The sequence below is a fragment of the Globicephala melas genome, chromosome 4, assembly GCF_963455315.2.
Source record: "Globicephala melas chromosome 4, mGloMel1.2, whole genome shotgun sequence".
NCBI lineage: Eukaryota > Metazoa > Chordata > Mammalia > Artiodactyla > Delphinidae > Globicephala > Globicephala melas.
The window spans coordinates 108,330,794-108,344,730 of NC_083317.1; the positions used below are offsets into that span (position 1 = coordinate 108,330,794).

At 38.3% G+C, this 13,937-nt stretch overlaps 1 protein-coding gene across 2 annotated transcripts in view; it reads right to left on the minus strand.

Annotated features, from left to right (window-relative positions):
- The window catches only part of GMPS (guanine monophosphate synthase), a 117,867-nt gene that overhangs the window by 39,798 nt on the left and 64,132 nt on the right, over positions 1-13,937 (minus strand). For both annotated transcript variants that reach the window (XM_030842403.3, XM_030842404.2), the window contains 2 exons: positions 6,640-6,833; positions 6,072-6,237 (listed from right to left, as the gene is read on the minus strand). In XM_030842403.3, the coding sequence (XP_030698263.1) occupies positions 6,072-6,237; positions 6,640-6,833 (360 nt within the window). The remainder of the gene's footprint in view (positions 1-6,071; positions 6,238-6,639; positions 6,834-13,937) is intronic.

Here is a 13,937-nt window from a genome sequence, read left to right on the forward strand (position 1 = left end):
ACCCCAAAACACACCACCAGACGTGGACCTGCTCACCAGAAAGACAAGATTCAGCCTCATCCACCAGAACACATGCACTAGTCCCCTCCACCAGGAAACCTACACAACCCACTGAACCAACTTTAGCCACTGGGGACAGACACCAAAAACAACGGGACTCCGAACCTGCAGCCTGCAAAAAGGAGACACCAAACACAGTAAGATAGTCAAAATGAGAAGATAGAAAAACACACAGCTGATGAAGGAGCAAGATAAAAACCCACCAGACCTAAATGAAGAGGAAATAGGCAGTCTACCTGAAAAAGAATTCAGAATAATGATAGTAAACATGATCCAAAATCTTGGAAACAGAATACAGAAAATGCAAGAAACATTTAAAAAGGACCTAGAAGAACTAAAGACGAAACAAGCAGTGATGAACAACACAATAAAAGAAATTAAAAATTCTCTAGGGCTTCCCTGGTGGTGCAGTGGTTGAGAGTCCACCTGGCGATGCAGGGGATGTGGGTTTGTGTCCCGGTCCGGGAGGATCCCACAAGCCGTGGAACGGCTGGGCCTGTGAGCCATGGCCGCTGGGCCTGCGCGTCCGGAGCCTGTGCTCTGCAGTGGGAAAAGCCACAGCAGTGAGAGGCCCGCATACCGCAAAAAAAACAAAACAAAACAAAAAGAAAACTCTAGAAGGGATCAATAGCAGAATAACTGAGGCAGAAGAACGGATAAGTGACCTGGACGATAAAGTAGTGGAAATAATTACTGCAGAGTAGATTAAAGAAAAGAGAAAAAAGGAACTGAGGACAGTCTCAGAGACCTCTGGGACAACATTAAATGCACCAACATTCGAATTATAGGGGTTCCAGAAGAAGAGGAAAAAAAGGGACTGAGAAAATATTTCAAGAGATTATAGTTGAAAACTTCCCTAATATGGGAAAGGAAATAGTTAATCAAGTCCAGGAAGCACATAGAGTCCCATACAGGATAAATCCAAGGAGAAACATGCCAAGACACATATTAATCAAACTGTCAAAGGTTATATACAAAGAAAACATATTAAAAGCAGCAAGGGAAAAACAACAAATAACACAAAAGGGAATCCCCATAAGGTTAACAGCTGATCTTTCAGCAGAAACTCTGCAAGCCAGAAGGGAGTGGCAGGACATATTTAAAGTGATGAAGGAGTAAAACCTACAAACAAGATTACTCTACCCAGCAAGGATCTCATTCAGATTTGATGGAGAAATAAAAACCTTTACAGACAAGCAAAAGCTGAGGGAGTTCAGCACCACCAAACCAGCTTTAAAACAAATGCTAAAGGATCTTCTCTAGGCAAGAAACACAAGAGAATGAAAAGACCTACAATAACAAACCCAAAACAATTAAGAAAATGAGAATAGGGATGTACATATTGATAATTACCTTAAATGTAAATGGATTAAATGCTCCCACCAAAAGACACAGACAGGCTGAATGGATACAAAAACAAGACCCATATATATGCTGTATACAAGAGACCCACTTCAGACCTAGAGACACATATAGACTGGAAGTGAGGGGATGGAAAAAGATATTCCATGCAAATTGAAACCAAAAGAATGCCGGAGTAGCAATTCACATATCAGACAAAATAGACTTTAAAATAAAGACTATTAGAAGAGACAAAGAAGGACACTACATAATACTCAAGGAATCGATCGAAGAACATATAACAATTGTAAATATTTATGCACCCAACATAGGAGCACCTCAATACATGAGGCAAATACTAACAGCCATAAAAGGGGAAACTGGGGCTTCCCTGGTGGCGCAGTGGTTGAGAGTCTGCCTGCCGATGCAGGGGACACGGGTTCGTGCCCTGGTCCAAGAAGATCCCACATGCCGCGGAGCGGCTAGGCCCATGAGCCATGGCCGCTGAGCCTGCATGTCCAGAGCCTGTGCTCCGCAACAGGAGAAGCCACAACAGTGAGAGGCCCTCATACCGAAAAAAAAAAAAAAAAAATCTTCCAACCAACAGACGCCCAGGACCAGATGTCTTCACAGGCGAATTCTTTCAAACATTTAGAGAAGAGCTAACACCTATCCTTCTCAAACTCTTCCAAAATATAGCAGAGGAAGGAACACTCTCAAACTCATTCTACATGGCCACCATCACCCTGATACCAAAACCAGACAACGATGTCACAAAGAAAGAAAACTAGAGGTCAATTTCTCTGGTGAACATAGATGCAAAAATCCTCGACAAAATACTAGTCAACAGAATCCAACAGCACATTAAATGGATCATACACCATGATCAAGTGGGGTTTATTCCAGGAATGCAAGGATTCTTCAATATACGTAAATCAATCAATGTGAGATACCATGTTAACAAATTGCAGGAGAAAAACCATATGGTCTTCCTCAATAGATGCAGAGAAAGCTTTCAACAAAATTCAACACCCATTTATGATAAAAACCCTCCAGAAAGTAGGCACAGCGGGAACTTTCCTCAACATAATAAAGGCCATATATGACAAACCCACAGCCAACATAGTCATCAATGGTGAGAAACTGAAAGCATTTCCACTAAGATCAGGAACAAGGCAAGGTTGCCCACTCTCACTACTCTTATTCAACATAGTTTTGGAAGTTTTAGCCACAGCAAAAAGAGAAGAAAAGGAAATAAAAGGAATCCAAATCGGAAAAGAAGAAGTAAAGCTGTCACTGTTTGCAGATGACATGATACTATATATAGAGAATCCTAAAGATGCTACCAGAAAACTACTAGAGTTAATCAATGAATTCAGTAAAGTAGCAGGATACAAAATTAATGCACAGAAATCTCTTGCATTCCTATACACTAATGATGAAAAATCTGAAAGAGAAATCAAGAAAACACTCCCATTTACCATTGCAACAAATAGAATAAAATATCTAGGAATAAACCTATCTAAGGAGACAAAAGGCCTGTATGCAGAAAATTATAAGACACTGATGAAAGAAATTAAAGATTATACAAATAGATGCAGAGATATACTATGTTCTTGGATTGGAAGAATCAACATTGTGAAAATGACTCTACTACCCAAAGCAATCTACAGATTCAATGCAATCCCTATCAAACTACCACGGGCATTTTTCACAGAACTAGAACAAAAAATTTCACAACTTGTATGGAAACACAAAAGACCCCGAATAGCCAAAGCAATCTTGAGAATGAAAAAAGGAGCCAGAGGAATTCAGGCTCCCTGACTTCAGACTATACTACAAAGCTACAGTAATTAAGACAGTATGGTACAGGCACAAAAACAGAAAGATAGATCAGTGGAACAGGATAGAAAGCCCAGAGATAAACCCACGCATATATGGTCACCTTATCTTTGATAAAGGAGGCAGGAATGTCCAGTGGAGAAAGGACAGCCTCTTCATAAGTGGTGCTGGGAAAACTGGATAGGTACATGTAAAAGTATGAGATTAGATCAGTCCCTAACAACGTACACAAAAATAAGCTCAAAATGGATTAAAGACCTAAATGTAAGGCCAGAAACTATCAAACTCTTAGAGGAAAACATAGGCAGAACACTCTATGACATAAATCACAGCAAGATCCTTTTTGACCCATCTCCTAGAGAAATGGAAATAAAAACAAAAATAAACAAATGGGACCTAATGAAACTTCAAAGCTTTTGCACAGCAAAGGAAACCATAAACAAGACCAAAAGACAACCCTCAGAATGGGAGAAAATATTTGCAAATGAAGCAACTGACAAAGGATTCATCTCCAAAATTTATATGCAGCTCATGCAGCTCAATAACAAAAAAACAAACAACCCAATCCAAAAATGGGCAGAAGACCTAAATAGACATTTCTCCAAAGAACATATACAGACTGCCAACAAACACATGAAAGAATGCTCAACATCATTAATCATTAGAGAAATGCAAATCAAAACTACAATGAGATATCATCTCACACCAGTCAGGATGGCCATCATCAAAAAATCTAGAAACAATAAATGCTGGAGAGGGTGTGGAGAAAAGGGAACCCTCTTGCACTGTTGGTGGGAATGTAAGTTGATACAGCCACTGTAGAGAACAGTATGGAGGTTCCTTAAAAAACTACAAATAGAACTACCATATGACCCAGCAATCCCACTACTGGGCATATACCCTGAGAAAACCATAATTCAAAAAGAGTCATGTACCAAAATGTTCATTGCAGCTCTATTTACAATAGCCCGGAGATGGAAACAACCTAAGTGTCCATAATCGGATGAATGGATACACAAGATGTGGCACATATATACAATGGAATATTACTCAGCCATAAAAAGAAATGAAATTGAGCTATTTGTAATGAGGTGGATGGACCTAGAGTCTGTCATACAGAATGAACTAAGTCAGAAAGACAAAGACAAATACTGTATGCTAACCCATATATATGGAATTAAAAAAAAAAATGTCATGAAGAACCTAGAGGTAAGACAGGAATAAAGACACAGACCTACTAGAGAATGGACTTGAGGATATGGGGAGGGGGAAGGGTAAGCTGTGACAAAGCGAGAGAGAGGCATGGACATATATACACTACCAAACGTAAAACAGATAGCTAGTGGGAAGCAGCCGCATAGCACAGGTAGATCAGCTCAGTGCTTTGTGACCACCTAGAGGGGTGGGATAGGGAGGGTGGGAGGGTGGGAGACACAAGAGGGAAGAAATATGGGAACATATGTACATGTTTAACTGTTTCACTTTGTTATAAAGCAGAAACTAACACACCATTGTAAAGCAATTATACTCCAATAAAGATGTATTAAAAAAAAGAATAATAAATCAGGCATTTTTTAAAATCACAAATTAATACTACCACGGCTAACACAGACTATACACAGAAACACTGCAAATCACAAATATAGCACCAAACCCAGACTAAATGTATCCCCAACTCAACGTTTTCTTAGTGTAATCCCAAAATGCCTGCAGCCACTACAAACCCACCCAAAAGAGAGCAAGTTAGAGTGGAAAGAAAAAGTAATCTAAATTAACAGCCAATTGACAAATAACACTAAATATTTTCTGGAAGAATGTACATAAAACATTATCCCAGAAAATTCTGAGAAAGTATAGTAATGAAAGGACATAAATCCAACCATAGATTAAAATGTACTATGAAACTGTCATGATTGAAACAGTTTGGTACTATTTTACATACTGGAGTTAATTTATGAGAAATTACATTGAGTCAACTAGCTAATGCTTGGGAAGAAAAGAAAAAACCTTAATAGCCCCTAATTCCTTATATAATCAATATAAATAAATAAATAAAAATAAAGTAAATTAATGGCAAATTATTAAAATATCTTACTTTCAAATTGCATAAAAATTGTAACTATGAGAAGACACTACTAGGTTCCTTCCCCAGAGTTTGGTAAAGGCTTGGCTAGTGAGCACTACTGAAATTTAAGCTTCATTAGCTTAACGGACAAAATCTGCATAATCCATCTGCTTTTCACTTTCCAACATTTTTTTGAAACCATCAGACTGCTATTACCTCCTCCCTATTCCTCATTCTTCTGGCATTATACTTGTTTTATGCCTGTACTGTTATTTTAGTGACGTTTCCAAAGGAGAAAGAAATAGACTCATCTTTACTTCATGTTTAACTACAACTCTTCATTTTATACTCAACCTTTTGGCATCAATTCCACTTAAATCAATAATATGTAGTTTATATCATTAAACTACTGACTTAATTTCATTATAGCTATTGCTTACATCTTGTTTTTTTAAAGTATAAAAGATATCCACAAATGTAAAAGCAGTTAAGGCCTAAGAAGATGAACAGAAAGAACAGAATAGTAGCTGGAAAAAGGTAACTTACTGATCTATACATAACATTTGGAGTAATCAAGTTTCCAAATTTATATTGTGACCCCTCTTGAACCAAAAGTAATTACAAGGTAAAAATAAAAAACATTTTCAACCATAAGCTTAGTGGGAAAACTGTACTTAGTTAAGGCAGTGTGCTCACTTAATCATATGCTAGATTTGATTAAACAAGTTCTGACATGTAAATTAACTCTTCTGGAGTTCAATACCTTTGACTTGAATTCCAAGCTTTTTGAGGGCCTCTTCAACAGACTGACTTTCTCGTTTTCTCATAAAGCCATTATCAATGTGCACAGCAATGACTTGCTCTTGGTTCAAAGCACGATTCAACAAAGCTGTACAAACTGTTGAGTCTACTCCACCACTGAGCAAAACCTACAGGGTGAAATGAAAAGTCAAACTGAGTAGAATAAGGAAAAAGAAACTAAGTTATCAGCTTAAATCACTACCTAAAAACACTGTTTGGGGAATTCCCTGGCGGTCCAGTGGTAAGGACTCCATGCTTACTGCCAGGGACCCAGGTTCAATCCCTGGTCGGGGAACTAGAATTCCACAAGCTGTGCAGCACAGCCAAAAAAAGCAAAACAACAAAACAAAAACAAAAAACCACTGTCTGTACGAAAGGTATGTATGGTAACTGAAAGAACACACTGAAACAGTGCAACTCAAAAGCACATGATCATCCAGTCAAAATTTAAGGGCTATGCTGAGTAAGCCAACTCTGAGTTCTAATATCACTGACATAAATTTATAGACTTTCAAATATAAATTGCTTACCAAAACTTTTGATGTGCCGACTCTCTCTTTGATCTCTCGAATGCACTCAAGTTCTCTGTTCTGCACAGTGAAGGTCCCACTGCACCCAGCGATGTCGAAGAGGAAATTTTTCAGTATTACTTTCCCATTTTCTGTAAGGCCAACTTCAGGGTGGAACTGGGCTCCATATAATTTTTTAGATTCATTTGCTATACCTTTATAGGGAAAATAATCATAAATTAAAATTTTTTCCTATTGAACAGACTCAACCAGAACCCACAGTAATTCCTCACAATTTCTTCCTCCATAAACGTGGAAATTGATACAAATTAGTGGATTTTTAGCTATGGGGAAAAAAATACAAATAAAAACTACATTGCCATGGTACAGTTTTATAAAGGTCTTTCCTTATACAGCAATTAATGAACTACATGACCTTGAAATAAGTCCTACAGAGATAATTCACAGTACCCTCAGTTCTCTACCTAGGTTACTGCAATTGTCTTATCTATTTAATGCAATGATAACTCGATTTTAGATCTCAGTCCCATATGCCTTCACATGCAATGTGCAGGTACCAATTTTCTATATTAGAAAATCCTCATACATTAAACCTATCAGAATATTCTAAGTGTTTCTTTCTTGGGTACTATTAACCAAATATAACTTCATTGACTTGATAAATGTGTTTCTGACACTTTATCATCTATAAAGCAGCAGATATTAGGCTAAATGTTTTACATAGACATGTACTACTCCGTATCTATGGCTCTGAGATATTATTCCAGGGTTTCAACATCTGACAATCAGTGTTATATACCACATAAACAAAATGAGGGATAAAAATAATATGGTCATCTCAATAGATACAGAAAAAGCAAAAGATAAAATTCAACATCATACATGATAAAAACTCTCAACAAACTGGTAGAGAAGGAACGTACCTCAACATAATAAAGGCCATATACAACAAGTCCACAATTAACATACTCAGTGGTGAAAAGCTTTTCCTCTAAGATCAGGAACAAAACAAGAATTCAACAAAGTATTGGACATCCTAGCCAGACCAGTCAGGCTAGAAGAAAGAGATAAAATCATCCAAATTGAAAATGAAGAAGTAAAACTGTCTCTATTTGCAGATGCCACAACACTGTCTCTAGGAAACCCTAGAGATTCTAACAAAATGCTGTTAGAACTAATAAATTATTTCAGCAAGCTTGCAGAAAAGAAAACCAACCTACAGAAATCAATTGTGTGTGTACTAACAACAAACTGTCATCAGGAAAAATTAAGAAAACATTGCCATCAACAAAATCAAAAAGAATAAAACACTTAGGAATAAATTTAACCAAAAAGGTCAAAGATCTGTACACTGAACATTGTAAGACCCTGATGAAAGAAACTGAGGAAGGAACAAATAAAAAGATATTCCATGTTCATGGATTAGAAGAATTACTACTATTAAAATGTCAATTCTCACCAAAGTAATCTAGAGATTCAATTCAATCTCTATCAAAAGTGGCAAAGTATAAAAGTGGTGACCTAGGGACTGGGGGACGAGGGGAATAGGGAGAGGCTGGTTAAAGAGTACAAATTCTTGGGTTTAAGATGAATAAGGTCTGAGGACCTAATGTATAATATGGTGACTATAGCTGATAGCAAATTTCAGTGATCCAATACAGTGTTAAGAGAGTAGAAATTAAATGTTCTCACCAAAAAAAAGTAAATACAGTTGACCCTTGAACAATGCAAGGCTTAGGGTTACCTACCCTTTGTGCAGTCAAAAATCTGCATATAACTTTACAGTCAGCCCTCTGGATCTGCAATTCCACATCCACAGTTTCAACCAACCACACATCACATAGTACTGAAGGAAATATTTAGCAAAAAAAAATCCACGTATTAGTTGACCCACACACTTCAAAACTGTGTTTTTCAAGGATCAACTGTATGTGAGCCGATGGATGGGTTAATTAACTCAGTGGGGAAAAATCCTTTCACAATGTATATCAAATCATCACATTGTACCCTTCAAATATTTTACAGTTTTGTCAAATATACCTCAATAAAGCTGGAAAACTTAAATTTTAAAAAAAGTTGGGAGAAAAAAACCCACCAACCTAAAATTCTGTGTCCTGAGAAACTACCCTTCAAAAATGCAAGAAAAATAAAAAACTTTCTCAAATGAACAAAACTTGAGGCCATTTGTTGCCAGGAGACTACCTTGCAAGAAATATTAAAAGAAGTTCTTTAGGAAGATTGGTTCAAGATGGTGGAGCAGGGCTTCCCTGGTGGCGCAGTGGTTGAGAGTCCGCCTGCCGATGCAGGGGATGTGGGTTCGTGCCCCCGTCCAGGAAGACCCCACATGCCGCGGAGCTGCTGGCCCCATGAGCCATGGCCGCTGAGCCTGCGCGTCCAGAGCCTGTGCTCTGCAACGGGAGAGGTCACAACAGTGAGAGGCCCGCGTACCGCAAAAACAAAACAAAACAAAAAAAACACAAAACAAACAAACAAAAAAGATGGTGGAGCAGAAGGATGTGCACTCACTCCCTCTTGCAAGAGCACTGGAATCACAACTAACTGCTGAACAATAATTGACAGGAAGACACTGGAGCTCATCAAATAAGATACCCCACATCCAAAGAAAAAGGAGAAGCCACAATGAGATGGTAGGAGGGGCGCAATCACAATAAAATCAAATCCCATAACTGCAAGGTGGGTGACTCACAAACTGGAGAACAATTACACCACAGAAGTCCACCCACTGGAGTGAAGGTTCTGAGCCCCACCTCAGGCTTCCCAACCTGGGGGTATGGCAATGGGAGGAGGAATTCCTAGAGAATCAGACTTTGAAGGCTAGCGTGATTTGACTGCAGGACTTTGACAGGACTGGAAGAAACAAGAGACTCCACTCTTGGAGGGCACACACTAAGTAGTGTGCACGTTGGGACCCAGGGGAAGGAGCAGTGACCCACAGGAGACTGAACCAGACCTACCTCCTAGTGTTGGAAGGTCTCCTGCAGAGGTGGGGGGTGGCTGTGGCTCACCACAGGCACAAGGACACTGACAACAGAAGCTCTGGGAAGTATTCCTTGGCTTGAGCCCTCCCAGAGTCTGCCATTAGCCCCACCAAAGAGCCACGTAGGCTCCAGTGCTCGGTCAACTCAGGCCAAAAAACCAACAGGGAGGGAACTCAGCCCCACTCATCAGCAGACAAGCAGATTACAGTTTTACTGAGCTATGCCCACCAGAGCAATACAGAGCTCTACCCACCACCAGTGCATCCCATCAGGAAGCTTGCACAAGACACTTAGACAGCCTCATCCACCAAAGGGCAGACAGCAGAAACAAGAAGATCTACAATTCTGCAGCCTGTGGAAGGAAAACCACATTCACAGAAAGATAGATTGGATGAAAAGGCAAATGACTTTGTACCAGATGAAGGAACAACATAAAACCCCAGAAAAACAACTAAATGGAGACAGGCAACCTTCCAGAAGAGGAATTCAGAATAATGATAGTGAAGATGATCCAGGACCTCGGAAAATGAATGGAGGCAAAGATCGAGAAGATTCAAAAATGTTTAACTAAGACCTAGAAGAATTAAAGAACAAACACCTAGAAGAATTAAAGAACAAAGAAACAGATATGAACAATACAATAACTGAAATGAAAAATACACGAGAAGGAAACAACAGCAGAATAACTGAGGTCGAAGAACGGATAAGTGACCTGGAAGACAGAATGGTGGAATTCACTGCCACGGAACAGAATAAAGGAAAAAGAATGAAAAGAAATGAAGACAGCCTAAGAGACCTCTGGAACAACATTAAACACAACAACATTTGCATTACAGGGGTCCCAGAAGGAGAACAGAGAGAGAAAGGACCCAAGAAAATATCTGAAGAGATTATACTTGAAAACTTCCCTAACATGGGAAAGGAAATAGCCATCCAAATCCAGGAAGAGCACAGAGTCCCAGGCAGGATAAACCCAAGGAGAAACAAGCCAACAAACATAATCAATTTGAGAAAAACTAAAGACAAAGAAAAATTATTGAAAGCAACAAGGGAAAAACAACAAAGAACATACAAGGGAACTCCCATAAGGTTAAGAGCTGATTTCTCAGCAGTAACTCTACAAGCCAGAAGGGAGTGGCAGGACATGTTTAAAGTGATGAAAGGGAAGAACCTACAATCAAGATTACTCTAGCCAGCAAGGATCTCATTCAGATTCGACAGAGAAATCAAAAGCTTTACAGACAAGCAAAAGCTAAGAGAATTCAGCACCACCAAACCAGCTCTACAACAAATGCTTAAAGAAGTTTCTCTAAGTGGGAAACATAAGAGAAGAAAAGGACCTACAAAAACAAACCCAAAACAATTAAGAAAATGTTAATAGGAACATACATATCGATAATTACCTTAAATGTGAATGGATTAAATGCTCCAACCAAAAGACACAGGCTCGCTGAATGGATACAAGAGCAAGACCCATATATATACTGTCTACAAGAGACTCACATCAGACCTACAGACACATACAGACTGAAAGTGAGGAGATGGAAAAAGATATTCCATGCAAATGGAAATCAAAAGAAAGCAGGAGTAGCAATACTTGTATCACATAAAACAAACTTTAAAATAAAGAATGTTACAAGAGACAAGGAAGGATGATCAAGGGGGGATCAATCCAAGAAGAAAATATAACCATTATAAATCTATAGGCACCCAACATAGTAGCACCCCAATACGTAAGGTAACTGCTAACAGCTATAAAAGAAGAAATCCACAGTAACACAATAGTGGGGGACTTTAACAACTCACTTACACGAATAGACGTATCATCCAGACAGAAAATTAATAAGGAAACACAAGCTTTAAATGACACAATAGACAAGATAGAGTTAACTGATATTTATAGGACATTCTATCCAAAAACAGCAGACTACACTTTCTTCTCATTTGCACATGGAACATTCTCCAGGATATTTACATCTTGGGTCACAAATTGAGCCTTGGTAAATTTAAGAAAATTGAAATCATATCAACATCTTTTCCAAGCACAATGCTATGAGAGTAGAAATGAATTACAGGGGAAAAAAACCCCATAATAAACACAAACATGTGGAGACTGAACAATAAGTTACTAAATAACCAAGAGATCACTTAAGAAATCAAAGAGGAAATACAAAAATACCTAGAGACAAGTGACAACGAAAACACAATGATCCAAAACCTATGGGATGCAGCAAAAGCAGTGCTAAGAGGGAAGTTTATAGCAATACAATCCTACCTCAAGAAACAAGACAAATCTCAAATAAACAATCTAACCTTACACCTAAAGGAACTAGAGAAAGAAGAACAAACAAAACCCAAAGTTCGTAGAAGGAAAGAAATCATAAAGATCAGAGTATAAATAAATGAAATAGAAACAAAGAAAACAATAGCAAGATCAGTAAAACTAAAAGCTGGTTCTTTAAGAAGATAAACAAAGTTGATAAACCATTGGCCAGACTCATCAAGAAAAAGAGGGAGAGGACTCAAATCAATAAAATTAGAAATGAAAACGGAGAAGTTACAACAGTCACCGCAGAAATACAAAGCATCCTAAAATTCTACTACAAGCAATTCCATACCAATAAAATGGACAACCTGGAAGAAATGGATATAACCTTCCAAGACTGAACCAGGAAGAAATAGAAAATATGAACAGACCAATCACAAGTAATGAAATTGAAACTGTGATTAAAAATCTTCCAGCAAAGAAGAGTCCAGGTCCAGATGGCTTCACAGGTGAATCCTATCAAACATTTAGAGAAGAGCTAACACCTATCCTTCTCAAAGTCTTCCAAAAAATTGCAGAGGAAGGAACAATCCCAAACTCATTCTATGAGGCCACCATCACCCTAATACCAAAACCAGACAAAGATACTACAAAGAAAGAAAATTACAGACCAATATCAATGATGAATACTGATGCAAAAATCCTCAACAAAATACTAGCAAACAGAATCCAACAACACATTAAAAGGATAATACACCCATGATCAAGTGGGATTTATCCCAGGGATGCAAGGATTCTTCAATATATGCATATCAATCAATGTGATACACCATATTAACAAACTGAAGAATAAAAACCATATGATCATTTCAATAGATGCAGAAAAAGCTTTTGACAAAATTCAACACCCATATATGATAAAAACTATCCAGAAAGTGGGCATAGAGGGAACCTACCTCAACATAATAAAAGCCATATATGACAAACCCACAGCAAACATCATTTTCAATGGTGAAAAAATGAAAGCATTTCCTCTAAGATCAGGAACACGAGGATATCCACTCTCGCCACTATTATTCGACATAGTTTTGGAAGTCCTAGCCGTGGCAATCAGAGAAGAAAAAGAAATAAAAGGAATACAAATTGGAAAAGAAGAAGTAAAACTGCCACTGTTTGCAAATAACAAACTATACATAGAGAATCCTAGAGATGACAGCAGAAAACTAGTAGAGCTAATGAATGAATCTGGTAAAGTTGCAGGATGCAAAATTAATACACAGAAATCTCTTGCATTCCTACAAACTAACAACAAAAGATCAGAAAGAGAAATTAAGGAAACAATCCCATTCACCACTGCAACAAATAGAATAAAATACCTAGGAATAACCCTGCCTAAGGAGTTAAAAGACCTGTACTCTGAAAACTATAAGACACTGATGAAAGAAATCAAAGATGACACAAACACATGCAGAGATATACCATGTTCTTGGTATGGAAGAATCAATATTGTGAAAAGGACTGTACTACCCAAGGCAATCTACAGGTTCAATGCAATTCCTATCAAATTACCAGTGGCATTTTTTACAGAACTAGAACAATAGAACTTAAAATTCGGAGACACAAAAGACCCCAAATAGCCAAAGCAGTCTTGAGGGAAAAAAACGGAGCTGGAGAATCACAATCCCTGACTTCAGACTATACTACAAAGCTACAGTAATCAAGACAATATGGTACTGGCACAAAAACAGAAATGTAGATCAATGGAACAGGATAGAAAACCCAGGGATAAACCCACACATATATGGTCATCACCTTATCTTTGATAAACGAGGCCAGAATATACAACGGAGAAAAGACAGCCTCTTCAATAAGTGGTGCTGGGAAAAGAGGACAGCTACATGTAAAAGAATGTAATTAGGGCTTCCCTGGTGGCGCAGTGGTTGAGAGTCCGCCTGCCGATGCAGGGGACATGGGTTCGTGCCCCGGTCCAGGAAGATCTCACATGCCGCAGAGCGGCTAAGCCTGTGAGCCAT